At 43.7% G+C, this 22,755-nt stretch overlaps 1 protein-coding gene across 1 annotated transcript in view; it reads right to left on the bottom strand.

Annotated features, from left to right (window-relative positions):
* Positions 1 to 22,755, bottom strand: part of LOC113996446 (leucine-rich repeat flightless-interacting protein 2-like) — a gene marked incomplete at its 3' end in the record, with an annotated part of 78,554 nt that overhangs the window by 12,439 nt on the left and 43,360 nt on the right. Inside the window, exons 2-7 of the mRNA XM_039378847.1 lie at positions 18,337 to 18,423; positions 10,940 to 10,957; positions 7,017 to 7,064; positions 5,414 to 5,458; positions 4,845 to 4,895; positions 182 to 229 (exon numbers count right to left, since the gene is read on the bottom strand). Of these exons, the coding sequence (XP_039234781.1) occupies positions 182 to 229; positions 4,845 to 4,895; positions 5,414 to 5,458; positions 7,017 to 7,064; positions 10,940 to 10,957; positions 18,337 to 18,423 (297 nt within the window). The remainder of the gene's footprint in view (positions 1 to 181; positions 230 to 4,844; positions 4,896 to 5,413; positions 5,459 to 7,016; positions 7,065 to 10,939; positions 10,958 to 18,336; positions 18,424 to 22,755) is intronic.

The raw sequence follows: 22,755 nt of genomic DNA, 5'->3' as shown, positions 1-22,755 counted from the left end.
TTGGATTATTCCATATTATGCACATGAACTGATGGTCACTATTTGTGCAGACCCAACAAATCCTGACAGTTACACCATATCCTTGACACTGGGCTGGTGAGCTCTCGAACATACTCTTTGTCTATCACAGTGGGTTTGTATGTAAAAAAACCTCTCTGAGGCAGTTAGTCAAGATACATACTGCTTTGGAGTAGTTCTTCTTTTTGGTCCTCTCATTCTCTAATCCAGCCTGCAGTGAGATTAAGAATGCAGGATGAGAAGATCAATGAGTTTATGCACACCCATCCGCAGCCAGGCATGCACGTCCACATGCAGAAACATCAGTCCAGTTCTCCTCCAGCTCTACACAACACAGCTCAGTGAGCACAAAGGGAAAAAAATCAAATCTCGGAGTCAAACGCCCAGTTATTAGAGAATATTGTTAAAAGTGATGATAGTGCTGTTAAATTTAGTAGCCACAGTTAAAACCATTCACGCTTGCTGGGTTAAGTCAATTAAAAGAGCTACCAGCTGTCCATACTTACTACATCAATACATCCATGCAAAATCCAAATGTGTTGGAACTATTGCTGTATGTAGGTCACGAACAAATAGATACATTGCATTCCTAATTGAAAATAGTGCCAGGAATGAAGCAGAGTGAAAACCCTAGAGAATCTATAAAACTGCGGACACTGAGCACCTCTACTTCAACACAGTGCTGCCACGAGGCATCAGGAAATATTTTAAACTGAGATTAAAATTCCAATCCTCACTGTCCCTTTCTGTTCTTCCAAGACTCAACTTTACTTCAGCATTCACAGGAGGAAATACTTGTTCTCCTTGTATTATTATTAGTTTGATTTTGTTCCCCAAAGTGAAGGTAACAGCTCCACACAAGCTGCAGCTTTGGTAGGCAGTGTGTTTGTCCCATCACCTTTGCTAGATCTACTCAGAACGAGTTTATAAGATCCTTTCCAGATCTATGCTGAAATAAATCCAGATGCATCGGGCCAAACGATGGACAGACTGTAACAGAGACAGTCTGTCAGGGGAAATAAAGGCCATTCTGCTCTGTCCTATGGCAACTACTGAACTAGACCTGGATCAGACCTCTAATCACTTGTCGCTCTTCGTCTGAACTGCGTCAGAGCAGTAGGACAGGGAAGTGGCATCTTCATATCACACACCACAAACTGTCTCAGGATCCTTCCAGATCCTTATCTCAGATAAGTTATCACAACTTGTGTTAGTTTCTTCTTCATTATTAGTTTTTAAACACACACACTGCAGAGCTTGCAGACTATTCTCACCACTGGGTAGGTGCTGGCATATTCCAAATGAGACTGTAAAGGCATGAGAGGAAAGGAAAATCAGAATACAAAGGAAAACACTCAAGCAAGTTATGGCAATCAAAAGAATTCCCCAAACCAAACACACAGACACAAAAATAGGCACAGAGATGTAAATCCCAACTAAAGAACTTTGATAATGCAGGAATTCTTGCACAAAGGCACAAGGAGGAACGTGGCAGCAAACAAAACGTGGAAGATGCACAGATTACATCACAAGTGATTACTACCACAACAGTATTTCATGCTGATGGTCTTGGATTCTATTTAGAGATAGCCATCTGAGAAGTGGGAGAACTAGGACGACTGAAATAGAAAAGAGACTGAAGAGATGCTCAACAAACACAGGGTGATGTTACTGAGCTTTCCTAGAAAAATCTGCACGATAAAGAATTGAGCTTGCAGAACTCCTGAAACAGATTCTGTTGATGGGTTCAGGATGAGCAACAGAAAAGCTGTTGCAGAAGCCCCTTGGTGGCAGCTGATGAGACACACACATACCCAAGCCAGCATTCTATTGGCACCTCAGGTCACTGTTTACAGCACAGTCACAGCTGTGGAGCTTCAATTTGCTGGCCTGGTCTGATCAACATCTCCAGTGGTTTTGCAGGACGTAGCACTGGCTGCTCTGCCAGAAGCATCCAGGCCAGCTCCCCAAAAGCTACCTCAGCAGATCTCTGGTGCCTGCAATCCAGACATCCACTTAAAAAAACATGCCAGGAAAAAACCCCAGAGTAAAACCCGCACAGATTAGTAGGGTGGTAAAGTTTTAGGGAGAAATGAATGTCCAATATTGGCTCATTTCAGTGAAAACTTCCTGTACGGAAGAGTAGCACGGGTTCAAAAAGCAACCTCTAGCACCATCAGACCCTCACAGTAGTGCAAGGAGTCTGAGTGACAAAATGCAAGATCAATTTTCCAAAAATGCAAGTCCTACAAAACAATGACAATGACATCCTGCAACAATGGAAGGAGAGCCTTCAAATATCAAAAAAACTAGCCTCATTCAGAATTCTCAGACTCATTTTATAAACCCTTGTGGACACAAGGCAATAGTTTTTGGTTTTGTCTTCAAGTTAAAATAGCTCCAAAGCCAAACTGAACTCTAATATTCAGAGGTAATTTTTTAGGTTGGTCATTGTTCATGGTTTCTTTACTTTGTTGTTTTGAAGACAGGCATAGCAAGAGCCAAACCTTCACAGATTAGCCAGAGATGGGGTCAAACTATTAAAAACATCTACTGTAAGCCCACACCAGGAAAGTGATCTTATAAACAGAGAGACTGTTTATAAGAGCATGGAGTGACAGGACAAGGGAGAATGGATTCAAACTGGAAGAGAGTAGGTTTAGATTGGGAACAAATTCTTCCCTGTGAGGGTGGTGAGGCCCTGGCACAGGTTGCCCAGAGAAGCTGTGGCTGCCCCATCCTTGGAAGTGTTCAAGGCCAGGTTGGATGGGGCTTGGAGCAACCTGGGCTAGTGGAAGGTGTCCCTGCCCATGGCAGGGGGTGGAACAGGGCAAGCTTTAAGGTCCCTCCAACCCAAACTGTTCTATAATTATATGTTCTATTGATTAATTGTGAATAAAACAACTGGAGGATGTAGAAGGGTAAGTTTCGGTTCAGACTAGCAAACATTTACATGCTTCTATAATCCCAGTGACACTTGCAGGAGGGAAGGAAGCTCTGTCAAAACTTTTCCTGTGTCTAAGAACACCCACTGAACTCTGCTCTACGAGGACAGGAGGGAGTCTGTGCAACATCACAAGAAATACCAGAGTGGAAAGTTTCAACCAGATCCTTCTGTCAGAGAAACACATTCTTTGCAGAAGTATGAAGAATTTAGGGACCATCCAGTGGACCAGCTGGAGACTGCTGTTCACCAGACCAGCAGTGGTTATCACAGCCTGAAGGCATGTGAGCAGCCCAGAGGCTGGCTGCTCTAGGAAAAATGGTTGGAAAAGCTTCTCCAACGCATGGTGGGGAGGCAGAATGCAAGGCTTCTGCCATTTACTTATCTAAAAAACACAGGACTATGTTACAAAAACACCTCAAAAGCAATCAGTGGTGGATTTCCATGAACAAAAGGTGTTTCAGATGAAGATGTGCTATAAGCACAGAGCCAGCCGTGCTTGCATTGTGCCACACTAAGGGACACACTTATAGTAATGGTTAAACAACCCATTTCTGTTGTCAACACCTTCTAAACAGAAAAAACTGATATTTCAACTGAACTAGAGATTTTTTTTCCCTCTAAAAAAACCACTTTCATGAACATGTTGACATTTAACTCTAAGTAAAATAAACATTTCTTTTCCTGTTCAGCTGTGAAGAGAAGCTTTTCTTAACGGAATCTTTGGAGCTTTGAGGCATCTTCTAGCTTTGAAAAGCACTCAAATAAGTTTGCAGTCTTGAAGAACAAAGATTTTAACAGCATTTCAAAAGTAGCAATAAGGATTTCAATAAAAAGGGAACAAGGCAACACTAAGTATTTTTAAGTGTACCTTGAGCTATTGTGAACAATATTTGGGATCACCGAACCGGCTCTGCAGTAGCAATTTTTATTTATTTATTTATTTGTTTATTTTTAAATGAGTCCTCTAAACTCTACACTAGACCAGACTAAAGGCTTATATACACATGTATTACCTGGGAAAACACTTTCTGGATATTTTGAGGAAAAAAAAACATTTGAACTTTTCCTAGAGATGAGTATTCTGTGCTTTACTTTTCTCCCTGCAGAAAACTTAAGCCTGCAAATGAACTTCAAGTATCTCTAAAGCATTTTTAAGGAGAGTAACCAGTGACAGGACCCTAGGAAATGTCATGGAGCTGTCTCAGGGGAGGCTTAGGCTGGATATCAGGAAAAGGTTCTTCCCCCAGAGGGTGGTGGGGCACTGAACAGGCTCCCCAGGGCAGTGGGCACGGCCCCAAGGCTGCCAGAGCTCGAGGAGCGTTTAGACAACACTCTGAGGCACATGGTAGGATTGTTGGGGTGTCCTGTGCAGGGCCAGGAGCTGGACTTGGATGATCCTTGTGGGTCCCTTCCAACTCAGGATATTCCATGATTCTACAGGTATTCACCTACAATTCCAAAGTGCTTAAGACTTATTTCCACTGATTATTTTCTTCTGGTTTCCTGAGCTAATAAACACTGATCCTGCAGTAAGCTAGCACTTCCTTTTCAGTATCAGTAATGAAACAGGGGAGCTTACAAGGTGCATACAAGAAATAGCTGCCTATACCAATGTCTTGGCTAAGTACTTCCTGCAACAGCAAACAGCATTTACCACAAAGGTTCCTGCACAGGAATTCCTGCTCCTGCACACACATCTGACAGTTCCCCCGGCTGAAAGAATTATTGATCCACGTGTTACTCGAAAAAAAACAACACAGAACACGTCAAGACCTTGGAAGGACGATACTATGAGAGTACTACAACCAGTCTGGGGTGCAGGGAGACAGAGACATCCATACACACACACACACACACAGAAATTGTACAGTTTACCAACCCTCAGGCTTCCACGGCTACCCACTGACATGCGCTCATCTTCATCCGAAGCCTATCGAGAGAAGAGTATAAAGACAAAAAAAAAACAATGAAAAGAACACAAGTAACGGGCAGTGAGGCAAATGTTGATGGCTTTGATGGGACAGAAGGCAGGAAAAGACGTACAAAATAAATGTATTTTAAAAGAACTGCATTAAAACTATAAGCAGAAAGTAAATTAAATCACACTCTGCCCAAGAAACACTGTCAAGCATTTTACTACAGCTTGCTTGGGTGTTCCCTGCTCTAAGCTCTTGGCCCTTGGTCTGAATAAATGAATGTTAAACACTCCAAGCAGGTTATTTCCCCACCTCCCCCCTCCTTTTTTCTTGAACATTTGCAAAAACTCCCTGAAGTGTCTGGGGAGAGAGCAGAGAAGTCAGGAAGTGGCTTTGGGGTTTTCACTTGCCTGAGGTGGGGGGAGCTTTTTTTGGTTTAGAGTTTTTTTTTAAGAAGGAAGTTCCTTATACTTGTGTCTTTTCTTAATTTGAAATGTCTAGCTAAACAGAAAAAGCAAAAGTAGATACTAACCGAGGCATATCTTCGGGCTCTACGGGAATAACGCTCACTGTCTTCCTACCAAGGCAGCAGAGAGAAAACAGAGGGAAGTGTTGAGAGGACAGACACTCCAACACAGCGTTCCAGAAACACACAGTGAACTTCAGCCACGCTTGGGAGTCAGCGAGGTTAAACCAAATAAACGGAAGGTGACACCCTGTCAAACTAGAAAATCCCTCTCTCCCTCCTTTGTGACCCCAACTTTCTTACCCTCCGTTTTACTCTGCTACACACTGTTATTACTTGTGCAGAAAACTTCGAGCAACAACGCCTTATTTCTATCTCAAAAATGTTTCAAGTGCATCTCTTCGCATGTGGCACCGGTAATACTTACAGGGCTTGTGTAATTAAGTTTCCCGGTCCTTCAAAATAAACCTCAAAAATCTTTCATCTGAAATAACGTGGCAGGGCCATGGTCTCTCCCTGTTGAGTATCCTGGAGGGGCACAGCCTGGCCCCTTCTTCCAGACTGAAAGCAGCTGTGCTCTGCTTACAGCCTCTGTGACGCTGCAAATACTGTCAGATGTAATACATCTCAATATACTGGTTTGAACAAATTGATTTTCCATGGAATTTAGAAACAGTGATAGAAAACAGGAAAAAAAACCTTTCACCATTATAGTCAACAGTTCTCACAGGTTGAACGGACTTTCAAGCAAGGGAATTGCCAGTAAGGTGGAGCTAAGCTCATCCAGCAAGGATTTGAGGAGACTCAATGGCTTATTTGTGAGACTGGAGCACCTTGGTGGATAGGTGGTCCCTGCAAACAAGTATTTACACGGATTTATTATCGAGGGTCAAGAGTTTTGAGGAGTTTGTGAGGTTATCTTCCACAGTGGAAGCCAGTTGTTTGGTTTTGCCTTTTCCAGTGTGCTTGTAGGGCAAGACCATGCACTAGAGTTTTCATCTGGCATCACTGGAAAGTGATTTCATAAATGTAGGGTTGAAAGACATTTGAAGCCAATGACTTCCAGCCTGTTAGTAACTTCTTTATCTTATATTACAGGTGTTAAAACACTCAGATGTTGCTAGTGGCCAAGTCTGTAGCGGGTATCAACTTCACTGGCTTTGGCAAATTGTAAAATCCAGGACACTGTATTACCAGAAAAAGCAAACGTTGCCACCGTAGCAGTAATAATTCCTCTGAAGGATACCCCTGGGCCACTAAGTGCCAAGGTAACTGAGGCAGCACAGATAAAGCATGCCCACAATTTACCTGTGAAGGCAGATTTAAGAAGACTCAAATGGTAACAAAACCCACAAGAAGTAAAATGAGTATGGATATTCCTTGTATCTCAAGGGGCTTTAAAAGGTCTTTATTCTAACCTAACCTTCGAGCAATAGAGTGGAGACAGAGGTCTGTTAAAAAAGATGGTTCTAACCCAGCCCTTGCCAGTTTTAAGCTGATTAAAAGCCACCTTTCAGGTGGAAATGCAAGACTGCAGGAATGCTTGTGGTACGAGTGGAATTCACATCTCCAACACAAGAAAATACCTGCTTTGTGGGATTTCAAACTCTGTGAACTACACAAAACTTCAACACATAAAAGCTGTTGAGCTACGTTGATCAAGTCCTACCATCCATTGCTCGATGTCTCCCCACTTAGTATCCAGACCATAATATTTCTACAGACAGAAAAGGGAAAAAAACAGAATTTAGATGAGAAAAGCAAACACAGAACATTTAGACATGCATTGCCAGGTCTTGGCCAAGCCACACACACACAGACATGCCAGGAAGAGCCGTGCCAAGGGGCACCGGAACCCTCCACAGCACATGCCCAGGAAAAGCTGCCTGGTAAGAGGAAAGGGGTTTTTGGGGTACAGCTGGGATACTTGACAGCTTCTTCTCTCTCAGCAGTGCAGAAATCCCAGTGCTGGGGGACAGGAGTAAGGAGTGTAATGAGTCTTGAATTCCTGACCCATTTAAGTCAAGAGTCATTACAAGGGAGGTGAATGCAGGACACTTCCAGGATGAAAAATGCTGTCAAATCATGTTTCCCATACAGATTTGTCAAACTGGGCAGACAAGCTGAATACAAACACATCTCTGTGCACTCTGATTCGCTGTATTCAGAGCTGCCCAGAGCTCCATTCAGAGCATGAGGCTTTTTGCCTACACTTCAGCCATCTGACAGTGGTGGGAGCACCAACAAGGATAGAAGAGGACAAGCTCCACCAATGCAGGCAAGGCTGGAAAGCTCCCTGCCTTTCAGTTCCAAATGCCATGAATTTTCTTAATAGACTGTCTTGTCTGAACCGCTTCTCAGCTTGTAATTTCTTTGCACAACATTGGGAAGTTCCCAATGAATTTGAATTTCCACCAGGCAGCAAACTGTTCAAAGATACAGGGGTTTAATGGGACTTTTCTTCCTCCCCAAACAAGCATGTCAACTCTGGTCTCAGGAAGTTTGCATTTTTAATGGGGACCATAAGGTTCCTGTGTGAAGAAAAAATCACTGGCCTAAAGCACAGCAACAGCCAAATGGAAATCCTGCTTAAGGAAGCATAATATGTCTTTTAGAGCTTTCCTACTGGCTTGAGGAGGGAAGAGTATCAACAGTTGAAACCTTAGGAAATGATAAAAGAAAATCAGAAACATGTTCTGTACTTCACTCTGGTTTTACCACTCGCTCAATGGTATTAACGTAATTTTGCTTTCACCCTTAAAAACCTCATTCACTAGTTATTAATAAACTAGAACCAATAGCAGCTGGACTACAGTTCAATACTTTATCAGTTTACTTCCAGTTCAGAGTTCTTTCTCTTCAAACAACAAAATTATTTTCATGTTAAAGTATTCTTCATTTTACTTTATTCTTAACAGCTCTGGAGAGAGCAAAATAGGTAGTGAGGTGCTCAGTTATGCATCCTGGATAGTCTGAACTGTTCAATGACCTACCTTTAAATGCTGCCAATTTTGAGGTCAAACTGGGAAAAGGCAGGAGCTCAGAACAATCCCAGTTATTCGGAATAATGTTAGAAAATAAGTTTTTAGGCCAGTAATTTGAAAACAGAAAATTAATTCACTGCATGGCAGAGTTGAGTAGTATGTCAACATCTCTCTGGAACAAGGAAAAGAAACAACAGTTCAATAACCTCTCTAACCACTTCCCTATGGGAACAGGGAAGTATTCCCCTCTGCTTTACCTGCAAAGCATCTCATTGTGTGTTCAAGAATATCCCATTCCCTACACAATGCCTAGCCAAATTACACACAAGTGAAACTTCCCCCTTGAACTACAGGAAATCAGAGGGCACAATATGAATAGTTTCTTCAAGCATTGCACACTTCTCACAAGGGCTCAGACTTGTTACTTCCAGGCAAAAGCAAAACCCATACAACAGAGCGTTATAAAATTAACTTTTATGTACATCACAGCCTGAAAATGACCCCTGAAAATTCTATGAGCTCCAGCTGGTCAGGGCTGTGTACATGATGAGAATCTACAGATTATATGGTTTGCAGTAAAGCAGGTGAGGTAAAGCCTTATTAGAGGTTTTTCAGCCATTAAGAGACACCAATTTAAAAAAAGACTATTAAAATGGAGAATCCTTTCTCACACACAGAAAGGATCCATAAACACACTAGTAATTTCTGAAAGGTCTGCTGCTCCTTCTTCCTGCCTTCTGTTCTCATTTTCTGACACTGGCTTCTGAATTCAGCATTGCAGAAGGCAGATAAGGAAACACCCCTCATAAGACTTGCTGTGTCACAATTTAAGTTCCACTTACAGGCTTTTCCTCCTCCATTTCAAATTACACAGCTACATGCTTAATATCCCCTAAAGAAAAATCTTAATGAATGCAACTGCCTTGAGACTATTTTTAATTTATTATCTTTTAAACAGCACATGTCATATGGGACTGAACTGGCAGCTTTTGAAGTCTCAAGTATTTTGACCCCTCAGCCCCTTCCTGTTTCTTTCTCTGCACTGACTCTTCTGTTCTGTCCCCAGGGGCCTGATTCGAATGGGTTAAAGGAAGAAATGGTGCTTAGCCATTCACTTAGGTTTCAGTCAGAGGCCCTTGCCGGACTCAAGTTCCCTTCTACCCTGAAAAGTGATATTACAATTAAATAATTAATGACGTTAATACCATTGAGAGAGAATTCCAGATGCGATTTGCTCACTAAGTGACAGCGAAAACTGCCAGGCTTGCAAACTCACTACGGGATGTTGGGAGGATAACCCATTTATCTTCTCATCCATGTCAGGACACCAACAGTAAACAACCTCCTGGGCTCCCACAGGGCTGCATTTGCACCAGAAGGTTAAATTAGTTCCCATAAAGGAGATTAATAACGAGCCTGTTGATCCATGGGCAGACGTTGAGTCACTCACTACGCAGTCAACTCCAGAAATAAAACCAAGAGTAAGATAGATTTGTTGCTCAATCGATGGGGTCAGGGTTAAATACCAGAGCACATGATTTGAGCAGCTCTCTTCATATACATATGCCCTCAAAGAGGAGAACAGCACTTTCGAGAAGCACATGCACTGCTAGGTCAAGCTTTGAAACATGCAGTTAGGGCAGCTGGAGTGCCAGAACAAAACCAAACACGCCGTGGTTTTAGGACACATTCATCACTCAGCAAGCAATCAAAATATCTCAGGAAACAAAAAGGAAATATTCAATAAAGGAGAAAATGGCAGGCTTGAAGAAATATGTGCTTTCTCCCTCCCTGCAAATCCTCTTTGGAGCTATTTCTGTTTCTAGGTACCACACAGTTCACATGCTGGAAGTGTAGAACAGCCAAACATCATAACACAAACTCCAAAATCTCTGTTGCTACATAGCAAGTGACCTCAGAGCTACTATTATCATCATCATCTCAGCCACCATCATGAAAAGGAAACTGAGAGGAAGGAAGAGATCACGACTTTAAACTGAGGTGAGAGAGGATTAAATAATGTAAAAGCACTTATAAGACTTAGGTGCCATTGGAAGGAAGGTCATATGGTTTATTTACCAAAAGATTATGAATTCAAACACAGCATCGCTGATTTCCTTCAGTGACTTTCTGCAAACAAAGTCATCTGAAAGTCATTCTTCCTGCTGGCACCTGTTAAATGCTTGCCCAGCCTGAAATACTTCCAGGGATACTCTTGGCCTTTGGCACACAAATGTCTGTGTGGTTCTTGGTCACACATGGAGCCACCCTACCCTCCTATGACCCTGCTTTGCCAAGTCACTCTTCTGCTTATTGATTATTCTTTGGTCAAACAGGCTGTAGAAAAAAATCATATTAAGTGCCTGACCAGACGTTTTCCAAGGGTCATCTTCCCCCCGCTCCCCTTTATTATCCATACAAGATTAAGGGAGGGAAGGAATTGTATGGAAAGTTACAGCCTGCTGTGCATCTCCCATGTTTTAGAGGATTTTCTAGGTTGGACTCAATGATCTTGGAGGTCTTTTCCAACCTAAACGATTCTGAAATTCTAGCACGACTCACAACACAGGAACGCATGCAAACAAGAACGAAAGCGAGCAAGCCCTACCTTCTGGACTTGATAGATCTGAGGGAAAAGGGAAAGGAAAGAAACAAGGAACAAAGCTAAGCATGAATGGATACATAGCAATGCAACATTCCACAGCTCGTTCTAGAGGGAAAAAACGTAATTTATACAGAAAATACAGCAAAACATGAACACAAAGAAGAGCACATTGAAGTCCTGTAGATTTAGGTAGAACGAAAGCAGCGTTTGCATTGTAGGCCTGCTCCATGCACCCAGCTAGAACACGGCATTCCTGTTTTCATTCCCACCAGGCCCTTAGAGGCACACAGGACATTTGCTCCCTAGGCTTTGCACCAGGCCAGAGCCCAACCCAGCTGTGAGCCAGGTCCTCTCATTTTCCCAGCCTCCTCCATCACAGGAATGAATGCCCAAATATTCAGCCGGGACGACAGCCGTGCATCTACCACCAAAATAAGAGCAAACAGCTTCAAAGAAGAACAGTTTGTATTTAAAGGACAAAATTTTTTCCTTAAGGGATGAAGCACAGTTAGAAAAGCACCAACCCTACACACCTTCCACCTATGTACAGCACAGTCAGTGTGTTAAAGCTGCTGGAAAATTCCTTGCAAATACACTGCCAGCACTAGAGGATCTCTGCAGGTTGCTTTTTCAATTTTTAATGCTTCCATGGAGCCTCACGTTGTTTTCAGGCCTTAATAAATACACTGCTGACTCTGTTGCTCGATAGTCTTGGAGCACTTTGGTAATGCACAAAAGCATAACAGTTACTTACTGCATCTGAATTTTGAGTAAGTGGAGAACTGCCCTTGACTGATCAGCTTTGTGAACCCACATGAAAACGGACAACGTGTTTTTTCTTTAATCTTTGCTAAAGCCAGAAACCCTTCTGGGTTCAAAAACCCCAAAGAACTCTTCTTCTTCAAAACCACCTAGCTGGCTACACAAATCCAGAAGGAAGCTGAAGCTTCATTCTCCCCGCTTTCCTGTTGAACACCAAGCTCTGAATTTTCAGGAAACGTGTCCCAGCTCTGGTCTGAGAGTCCTCAGCTGCCTCACTGCTGATCTTCTGAGACAAGCAGAGACACGGAGTAAACACCAACACCAGCCCGCTGCTCTAGGGGGGAGGGAACATACACTGCTCTGACTCCAATACTCCAGTGGGTCAGCAGACAGCAGGGTACTCAGTCTCCTGTATTTTGGGGTATTCAGAGGATCTCTGCCATCCAGGTATTCAGAGGATCCCTGCCACCCACTGCTCTCTGAGAAATCCACCTCAGAGATATCCAGATCCCGGCCCTGGGGAAGCTGAACGTACATTTTTCAATCCCCGCCCTCCTGATCAGGTTCCCCTCCACGAAGGACAAGTGCAGAACCCAGCTTAATACCTCAGCAGCATTAATTCCCATTCCGACAAGCGCAGGGGGGATAATTAGGACCCACATTTAAAACCACCATTCCCACACAAATTCACTACCTCGCTTACCTTCTCCTAAGAAAGCCCTGAAGAAGAAAATTAACTAGATTCTTCCACAGTTCCCAAGGTTGCACACAATTCCAGTCTCTGGCTTTTCCATGGCACACACAGGGTGCCTTTTGTCCATACACAGAAGCCAAACACAACAGGTTAATTGTTGCAATTACCCTGCGGCTGTTTAACCTTTAGGCTTTAACTTTTCAGTGCTGTTTTTTCACCCATGCTTTCAGGCAACACCACGGAAGTCTTTATTTTTGAAACCCCAGTGCTTCAGGCTTGGCACAGAAGGTATTCCCACTGAGCCCAAAGCAAGACACGCAAGGAGTCTTGTGCCCGGGACCCTGATTGCCAAGAGACAAGATAACAACGAGGCCCTTTGTTCAGACCAGGCACCATGGAAGGAGGTGGAGAAGGGCACAGGGATAAAGCCAAGTGCATCATCATAACTGTTTCAGTGTTTTATAAAACCTGGAATTCTGAATGCTAACAGGCATTACAACAGCTCTCCTCCAAAGTGACTGATCCCTCGGCAGTGCCCTAGTGGGAGGTGTCCCTGCCCACGGCAGGGGGGTTGAAACTAGATGATTTTTGAGGTCCTTTCCAACCCAAACCACTTGAGGATTCTGTGATGATACTGTCCTCCTTAGATGGTATGTTACAGGAGGAAGCACACTTTTAAACAATAATTCCTATTGCGGGTGTGCCCCTCACAAAAGCTTAAGAGTCAACAGACACCTAAGCAGTGAAATTTGTTAAACAGCACTTTCCTGTATTAGGGTATGACAAAAAAACCCAAACGTGTTTTGTCCACAGTATTAGTGGCAGACTGCTTTCCTGGTTTTCCCATCACAGGAGTTTTTCCACAAAAATAACATATTTCATAGAAATATCTTTAAAACAGGACAGAACAAGCCAGTGATGCATTGTTAGATGGTGGCAGAAGTCCAGAGTCTAGGAAAAACACCTTCAACATTGTCCCTTTCCAAATTTTCCTGTGCATCTTCACGCTGGCTTTGTAAGACAGGCACAGATTAACCTTCTTCATTTCTTCCCTAGATACGGAAGCACCGAGTTTCATAGTCTGTCTCACCCTTCCCATTCAAGCCACAAAAATTCTGCTTTTCTCTAGCTTTTCTTTTCTACTAGAAAGTATTGGTGGCATACTTTATTCTAAAGAAATACAAATCCAAAGAAGGAAAAGTGAGTGTGCTTTTAAAGAAGGAATTTACAAAATAGCCAAGGCAAGTTTTGTGCTGTGCCCTTAAAGCAAGAGCTGAAAATGAAGGCAGGAGACCAGCACAGTGCACTTGCCTTGAACTGGAGGGCTCATCTAATGTGCAAACTGACAAGGAAGAATCTTATCCAGCCGATTAAGGAGTGGGAGGAGATCACTGTCTTTTAACTTCAGGCATTAATATCAGCTTAAACTGTGGTCTCCAAGTGTCAGTCCTCAAAGAGACATTTAAAGCCTTGGCAGCAGAGCACACAGAAAGTACTCCTACAGAAAACATTCTCTACAATTAGCCCTAATGTTGCAGCTGTTACGTGTCTTGAAACATTCCTATTAAATATTGTTTGGGGAAAAAAGGCTTTAATACATCTTATGTCAAGCTTCAAGAGAAAAAGGGAAAAAAAATGCACAGGAAAAAAATTATTCTTTCCATTTTACCTGGTAGCCCCATGACAATTAACAACTTGTTACTCAGAAAAACTGAGCTGAAAACTCCTGACTTGTTCTTCTGCGTGAATTAACAATAAATATCTGAGCGTACACAGGCATTTGTCTCAGGACCAAGCACAAGTACAAGCCAAAGGGACTGGCCTCAGACTCTGCAGCTGGAAACCAAATGTTTAAAGGCCCTGGCAGCATGGTATGGTAAAAGATGACCCATCACTGCTCTGACTCCCACCAGCTGGGGGGCATCAGCGGTGTGGAAACAGGGAAGGGAGCAAGTACCGTCTATTGTAATTGTCCTTTCAGCTCAGAACACACATGGGCAACGAGAGCTCTCCTGCACTGACTTACTATGTGTGGAAGCAAACCAGCAAACCTGTCCAAACCTCCAGATTAATTATTTACATCTTTGGTGAATAACAACAATGAAGCAGCACCGAATGAGAACTCAGAAACATTCAAGCTGTTCCACTTGTTAGATCTGTGCCTTTCCTAAAGCCTTATCACCAAGAACACATTCTCTACTAAATATATAAATTTATTCACATATATGTGACTCAAGAGTGATCACTACCCTTGTCTTCATGAGAAAGCCAACCCATGTCCTGGGCTCATCCCACAGTGTGGGCAGCAGGGGAGGGTGGGATTCTGGCCCTTTGCCCTGCTCAGGTGAGACCCCACCTGCAGAGCTGCCTCCAGCTCTGGAAGCCCCAGCACAGGAAGGACATGGAGCTGTTGGAGCGAGTCCAGAGAAGGCACCAAGATGATCAGAGGGATGGAGCACCTCTCCTATTGGGAAAGGCTGAGAGAATTGGGACTGTTCAGCCAGGAGAAGAGAAGCTCCAGAGTGACCTAATTGCAGCCTTCCAGGAGCTGAAGGGGCCTACAGGAAAAAGAGAGAGAGACTATCTACCAGGGCCTGGAGATACAGGACAAGGGGGAATGGCTTCAAATTCACAGAGAGTAGGTTTAGATTAGATATTAGGAGGAAATTCTTCCCTGTGAGGGTGGTGAGGCCCTGGCACAGGTTGCCCAGAGAAGCTGTGGCTGCCCCATCCCTGGAAGTGTTCAAGGTCAGGTTGGACGGGGCTTGGAGCAACCTGGTCTAGTGGAAGGTGTCCATGGCAGAGGGCTGGAACAAGATGAGCTTTCAGGTCGCTTCCAACCCAAACCATTCTGTGATCAGATCATGACTCTTGTGCTCATTTTCTTTCTTCAGCTTCAGAAAACACTTTTCATCTACCTAGTTCACACTTTACTATAAACTCGTGCTTGTGTTCTCCTCACTTTCCTCTCCCCAGAGAAGAAAAACCCAAAAACACAAACCACTGGCACGCTTATCCTTCCTTCTGCTGCCCAGCATGAGGTGGTGCCAGGTGATGCCATGGTGGGACACACCTGCAATCCTGCCCCACCACAGCGACCGGCTGCAGCCTTCCACCAGAACTTTTCCCACATCTCCCCCTGCAATCAAGTGTTTTCTGCCAAAAGCCCATCTATTTCTGCTACATAATTTCTCCATCATGTGTGTAGACTTGTGATGCAAAAGTCACCCGGTTATTTTAAAATGAGGAAAATGAAGCACAAGATAAAGAAATGTCATTAATACTAGTTGGTGGGCAAGAAAGGAGCCAATTTTCAAATCCAAATTATTAAAACACTCTGCTTCTTTGCCAGCGAGGGCTATACTGCCATGGTTATAGCCTGTAATGGTAGCACCTGGAAACTTTTAAACCAGACTAGCAATATAAATATATTTTCAAGTAATCCACGCTCCACAAGAAAGCCTGCCAGGGCATGTACAGTGCTTTAAGCATGAACAAGTACACGCACATGCAATAAATTTATTTATTGCTTCTTAACTGCCACAGCTGGCTCTAAAAACCCTTCTGAAGTAGTAAAGCAAGTGCTTTAAGTTCTGGTTATTTAACGTGGCAGTAGTGGAAAAGCGCTCTTTATGTCTTGAAAAGTTTGCAAAGGGAAATGAGGATGGCAGAGAATAAGCTGTACAGACACCAGTGTCACAGCAGGTTCCCCATCAAGGAAGGTGTAGGTGCCAAATCTCTTGTGTTGATCACTGCTTGAGATTTTCTGTATGTTTTACTATATCTGCAGGATACCTGTGGTAAGGAAAAACTTCCTCCAGTCAATCCTAACTAGATCTACCTGGCATCTGGGGGCTGAGATTAAGCTATTTTGGCAAGTTACAGAATCTCTGGGCTTGCAAAATACAAAATGAATGTGTAATCATATTATGTCATTTATGCCAGTGAATTACAAAGCAGATTGCAGTGGGTATCTGGCTGAGCTTTTACTGAATGTGGTATTTCAGAGGGACATCCTGTCCTATTCAATTTCTATCTCTATGAAATTTGTCACAGATTTTCAGATCACAAGCTCCTCAGTTATTAACTGCAGGAGCATGTACACAAGCTTCAGCTTTCATACCAAAATTTCAGTTTACCAGGACACCCTTTGCAGCATCAGCTTTTAATCTTCAAAGGGGTCATCAGCTCCACTGAAGTTATCTGTAAATTAGACGGTGTCAGCTGCCGTGACTCTGGTATTTACCTTCTTGCCCAAACAAAACACCTGATGCTTGTTTACCACAAGCCCTCCCACAGGCTGCCTGGCAAGTCCCACCAGACCGTCAGCAGCTTGGCAGTGCCAACACTTAGACCTTCTGACCGTGAGACAGGTCGCAAAAAACATCCTTTAGAAAGCAGCAACTGCAGCAGGAAAAGGCTTCTCTCTTCCATGAGCTCTGTGTCTGCAGCAAGGCTCCCCCACAGCTCTCACTGCTGCTGTGTTTGCAGGTACATCAAACCCTGCTGTGGCTACAGGGTGCTGAGACACATCCAGACACGTATGAGACACTCCAAAAGCCGAGTGTGGGCAAACTGCCCAAGCGCTTCTTTTGCGGGCTGGTTGCTGCAGCCTGCACTGACACCCTGACACGGGTCTGCCATCACACCCTCATCCATATCCTGCTATCACATCCTGATTCGCTGCTTAAAAGCTCCACTGAATCCTTCTCTGCGCCCTGCAGCACAGAGGTAGAATCACTGAATTACAGAATTGCCTGGGTTGGAAGGGACCTTAAAAATCATCCCTTTCCACCCCCCTGCAGGAACACCTTCCACTGTCCCAGGTTGCTCCAAGCCCTGTCTTGGACACTTCCAGGGATAGGGCAGCCACAGCTTCTCTGGGCAACCAGTGGCAGAGCCTCACCACCCTCACAGGGAAGAATTTCTTCCTAATATCTAACCTATTCCCTTTCACTGTAAAGCCATTCTCCCTTGTCCTGTCACTACATGCTCTTGTACATTTGTTCTTACTATGTATTCCCACACCCTGACCCCAGACTCCTTACTACTTCCTTTTCCCTCAAAAATCTATTGAAAAAATTAAATTGTTATTACTGTTGGCCTTGTAATGCCTACTCTGCTGTTTCACTGAATCAACATCAGCAAATACAGATTTTAAGCCCTTTTGGTTCAGTTCACCTGGGCCAACCCCTGCTTGCAGGGGTTCCAGTAGCACCAGTTAATCTTCTAGAGCTCCTAAACAAATGCTGCTCCCAGTTTCTTGTAGCAGTGACACTGAGTACAGCTCCTACTTGTCAAACACAGCAGGAGCAGAACAAGCTCTCTGGTCTTAAGATCATTCCTACGCTGGAAGCCCATGACCTCCCACATGCTGACAGGCAGAGGTACAGAAACTCTGCTGGTGGTATAAAACAACCAGCTCTTCCTGAATTAGGGAGAGACTACAGCAGGCATTTAATCCAAATTCTGTGGAGAAGGTAATGCTTTGCCAAGTTCAGTTTCTGTCGCTGCTCCTGCCAACAGCAGACCATCCTTTTTAAAAAGTGGGGGAGAGCCCAATATCAGCTTCACAGCAGAAAGCAGAACAATTTACAATAGAGTTATACAAGGGCCAGGAATCTTCCATATTCATTAGATTTCTAACAAAGTGATAGGAATCCACCACCCCCAATGCACACACAAAGAAGCTGCACACTTCGAAGTTTAATATTAAACACTAATTACTAACCACGAGAATTTTCTGTGAATAATTACACTGGCTTCACCAAGATAAAATCCTTGCCACGATCCATATTTTTTCCAGGCTGTTCTACGATTAACATTAGTTCCACGCAGACTACATGTGTTTCCACAGAATATAGATTAACCCTCTCTTCCAGAATCTCTGATGATCTTCTTCCCTGCGTATAAGTCCAAACACCCCCCGGAGCCTTGACCTTACCTCCTTCTGCTGTCTCTCCAGTTCTTTCATTCGGATCTCCCGTGCCTCTGCCCGCGCCGCTCGCTTCGCCGCGAGCCTTGCTTCAGCCTGCAAACGGGAACACGGGAATGAAATGAAAGCTGGACAATCCAACGTGAAACACACCTGTTAAGCAGGGCATGAAATAAGGAGACTTGACTCGGCAAGACTGTAAACACATCCGTAGGAGTTAATTCCCTATTGCAAGTAATGGCCCTGCCTTCTGTAACTTGTTATCTTCACATTCAGCTAATACACCCCCGCGCAGGCACAACCCTCGTTAGCACTTGTGTTTAAAAGTGCTCTGTGTCTCTTTAATTACTGTTTGTGTGGCTGGGAAGCAAACAGGGAGATTTACTTAAGAAAGGCGGGTTTTGCTCTTTTCGTTTTGGATGGGGGTTTTTTCCCTCCCCTGCGGTGTTGGATTATTTTTTATTGATGAATTAATTTGACTGGCAGCAAACACATCGTGTGCCGTTTTTCCTCACCGCTGACACTGCGCACACATACCTGGGCACAGGGGTTGGGTAAACACTGCCGTTCAGCATGACTGTGCACAGCTAAGGCTGAAGTGGATAGAGGGTAGGGAACCTGAGAAAATGCACTAACTCAACTGTAAGTCTCCAGAACTCCGTATTCCAGTCCCAACCTCTCTGGAGTGGAATTCTGCCAGGAACAGGCCTTTAGGGAGTGCTTCCTCACTTCAGCCCTGTTGGAAGTGCTGGAACATGCTACATATCGCAGTAACATTTTTAATATTCTGCTTTAAATCCCAGGCAAAGGCAGTGGGTCTTACAGAGAAAAACATGAAATAATTTCAGGCTTGGTACAATACAACTGTGAGCAGCTCGCCCAGCGGAATTCAGAATAGCTCAGCAGGAGTCAAAGGCATCACTCAGCCAGTCACCCTGGTGTTACACCCAACTCCTCTGCTTATGAAACTTTCCACTGTAAGTACAGCATCCAAATTTACAGGAAAAAGTGCAATAATATCAAGGTCAAGCACACAGAGAAATCAAAATGCTGATGTTTTCACCAGTGCTTCTAAATAGAAGGGAAACCAGAAAAAAAGGAAGGTGTAATTTCTTCTCCTTTCTGTAAGTGTATTCACCACTCAAGCTTGGGGAAAAGGGCCTTCAAAAACACAAAACAAAACACAGAAAGAAAGCAAAAAACTGCCTTGTAGGTCGGCTGGAACTTGCAACTAATAGAAAAGAGCTAATGAAAACCAAGCACGAGCAGTGTATGGGAGGACTAGGAGCCTTGTGATGCTGTACATCTTAAAACCTCAGCCTGGAGAAGAGAAGACCAAGAGGTGATCTCATCAGTCCATACAAATATCTCCAAGGTGGGTGTCAAGAGGATGGTGCCAGACTCTTTTCAGGTGTACCCAGCAACAGGAAGAGGAGCAACAGCCATAAACTAAACCACAGGAAGGTCCACCTTAACATGAGGATGAAATTCTTTCCATGGAGGGTGGCAGAGCACAGGAACAGGCTGCCCAGGGAGATCGTGGAGTCTCCCTCTCTGGATACATTCCAAACCCACCTGGACACATTCCTGTGTGCTCCAGGTGACACTGCCTTGGCAGGGGAGTTGGACTGAATGATCTCCAGAGGTCCATTCCATCTCCAACTATCCTGTGATTCTGTGAACTTCAGTCTGAAAAATTATTTGTAATAACAAAAAACCCACTCATCCTCTTGGAGAGTAAAAAAAAAAGCTCATGGCAGAAAGACAGACAGACTGGTTTTGCACAGAGCGCTGCTCTCCCTCGAGTTCACCACTTGAATTTTGAGGTAACCGGCTCTGCCATGGACAGAAACTCCCATCTCCACATCTGCACCCAAAACCACCCCCTCTCATCATCCGTTACTTATGGAGCCAGGTGATGGCAGGCTCCAGGGTGCAGGCACGTATTCCCAGGAGTGTTTTCAACAGCACTTCCCAACCTGAAGCAGTTTGTCAAAAAAAAAAACAAAAAACAAACGAAGAAAAAACACCCCAACCCTGCTGCTAGGCAAATCCTAGGCGGAATCCCTGCCAGGCAGTGTTATGATCCACCTGCAGTGTTTGAATTTATGACACCCACTATGTAAACATGCCCCGAGATGTATGCTAAAGGTAAGAAACCACTGCTCTACAAACAAGTATGATATCAACTTGAGGAGATTCCTTTCTGTTTATTTAAAAATAAACTGTAGCACTTGCAGATCCCACCTGATATAGGTGAAGAATAACGTCCAAGCAAACTGTTTTTCCCTCATGGAAAATAAAGGGCCCCAAAGTCTCCATAAGCAAAATACACCAAACAGTACAGACTGTGTATGTCAAACTTCCCCCGTGACAGAAAGAGGCGGAAACAAGATTATTTTTATGTTAACATTACTGTAGGTCTCATCCTCATGAATTTCAATAACCAGCTGAGCTTTCACATTAGAATTGGATGCCTTCACATAAAATTCAGATGTTGTACTACAGTGTATTTCCTCTTGCTTTCCTTATATCATAAGGGCAAAAGGATTTGCACAATACCTAGCTATGTTGCAGAATTATATGTTTTACAGAAGCACAATATAATATGAAATGAAACAACTTGAAAAATAGGAATAAAAATTAAAAATTTAGCCAGTTGTTCTCAGGCCTCCCTGAGAATGAGGCTCACAGTTCCCTGATTACTGATACTAACTGCAGTAAGTTAAATTAATTTTACTTTGTGCAACACTGCACATGTAACCTGTCATTTAGTAGGATGCATTTCAGTTTTAAGTGCCAATCCATGGGGCATATCTAATTAATTCTATTTCACCCATGCAGTCCTCCACCTGTTAATTCAGAGCCAATCTGCAAACCTTGTAAGAAGAAAAACACATTTTCACTTAGCATCTTTGACTAACAATGGCTTATGTCTTGGAACAAGCATATTGTTTATTTATGAACTTTGTCTTTCCATGACCACATGGCTCTTCAGCATTAAGTATCTCTGAACACAAACAACACAAACTGTATTCTGGATTCTTGAACTTTAAGTTAAAAATCTGCTGTTAGCACATACTGGTACCGCCTTTGTAAGAAGTTAAATTGTTACTCCACCCTGAACACTAATATTTTAAGGCAATTCATTTTTATCATGTCAAAACAAATATTTATAGAATTGTTTGGGCTGGAAGGAACCTCCGGAGGTCTCCACTCCACCCTCCTGCTCAAAGCAGGGTCAGCATCAAACTCACATCAGTTGCTTTGCCCAGTTGGCTCCTGAAAACCTCCAGGTTTGGTGGCTCCACGGCCCCTCCAGGCTCCTGTCTCAATGCCTGACCATCCTCACAGTGAATAAATCCCCCACATACATCATGTCAGAACTGCTCTTGGCTCCCTGGTAACCCCAGGTTGTATGTCAGAAGGCTACTGTGCCTTAAGGTCTGGTGTTCTGCATCAAAGTGACCTGGGCTGCTACATTTTTAAACATGTTCTCAAGGGTGTCTGGGTGCCATTTAGATGGTTACACAATTCTCACCGTGGTTCCTGACAAAACACCAGCTCATTTGTGCTGGACAAAGGCGGTTTTGTAAGAAACAGGCCATCCTTTCCTAAAGGGTTTTTGAGTCCACAGCAAAATGAGAGAACGAGTGACAAGAAATACGCAAGAAGAAAAGAAAGACTTCAGTATCTGAGGTTCTGCAGGTGTTCTCCAACTCAACAGAAATGTTTTATGGTATACTCAGACTGGTCATTAAATGATCAACCTGTGACCTTCATAATCCTGTTTCTAGCATGCTTTGGTGGATGGAATTACTATACTCTGTTGGTGGCATTAGTGACAAACCTGGCATCAGTTGTGAGCTCAGAGGAAGTAAATCCATCAGGGCAGGGATGAGTCCACACACTGTGCACAACGTTATCAAAATCAAACCAAAGTCTGGGAGCATCCTAACATCCAGCAAATTCTGCAGCAAGTGTGGGTGGCAAACAGGACCTCTTAGGCACAGGTTTTCCTGTGCCAAAGCACAGCTCAGGTACAGACAGGTGTAGGTACCCCACCAAAACACAACCTCCATGGCCACCCCCACCTGCTCATTCACAGCCAATCTGCAAACCTTTAAGACCTGTAAGAATAAAAGCACCAACTTTTAGACTAAGACAAAAGAGTGTCAGATTTATTATGGACCTCTCCCTCAAACACAGGGGTGTGATGAAACTCATCCGAGTTTGTCAAACCACACTCTTTGAAACTCTTGGACTCTGCTCTGTGCTATAAATACCTTGATACCTTGCACGCCCTGCAAACAGCAATGTTAACTTTACATTTCTCTCTGTGCTGACCAAACCAAAACAGGCTTTGCCTGGCTGACTTTGGCCTTCATCCAGTCCAAGTGCTCATCAGAGCCACTACCTGTAAGGGCA

This window comes from Pipra filicauda, unplaced genomic scaffold (assembly GCF_003945595.2).
Source record: "Pipra filicauda isolate LSUMZ 115617 unplaced genomic scaffold, ASM394559v2 scaffold149_size4050908_pilon, whole genome shotgun sequence".
In the NCBI taxonomy this organism is placed as follows: domain Eukaryota; kingdom Metazoa; phylum Chordata; class Aves; order Passeriformes; family Pipridae; genus Pipra; species Pipra filicauda.
Note: the sequence above shows the minus strand (reverse complement) of the source record. Positions and strands in the feature narration are given on the sequence as shown.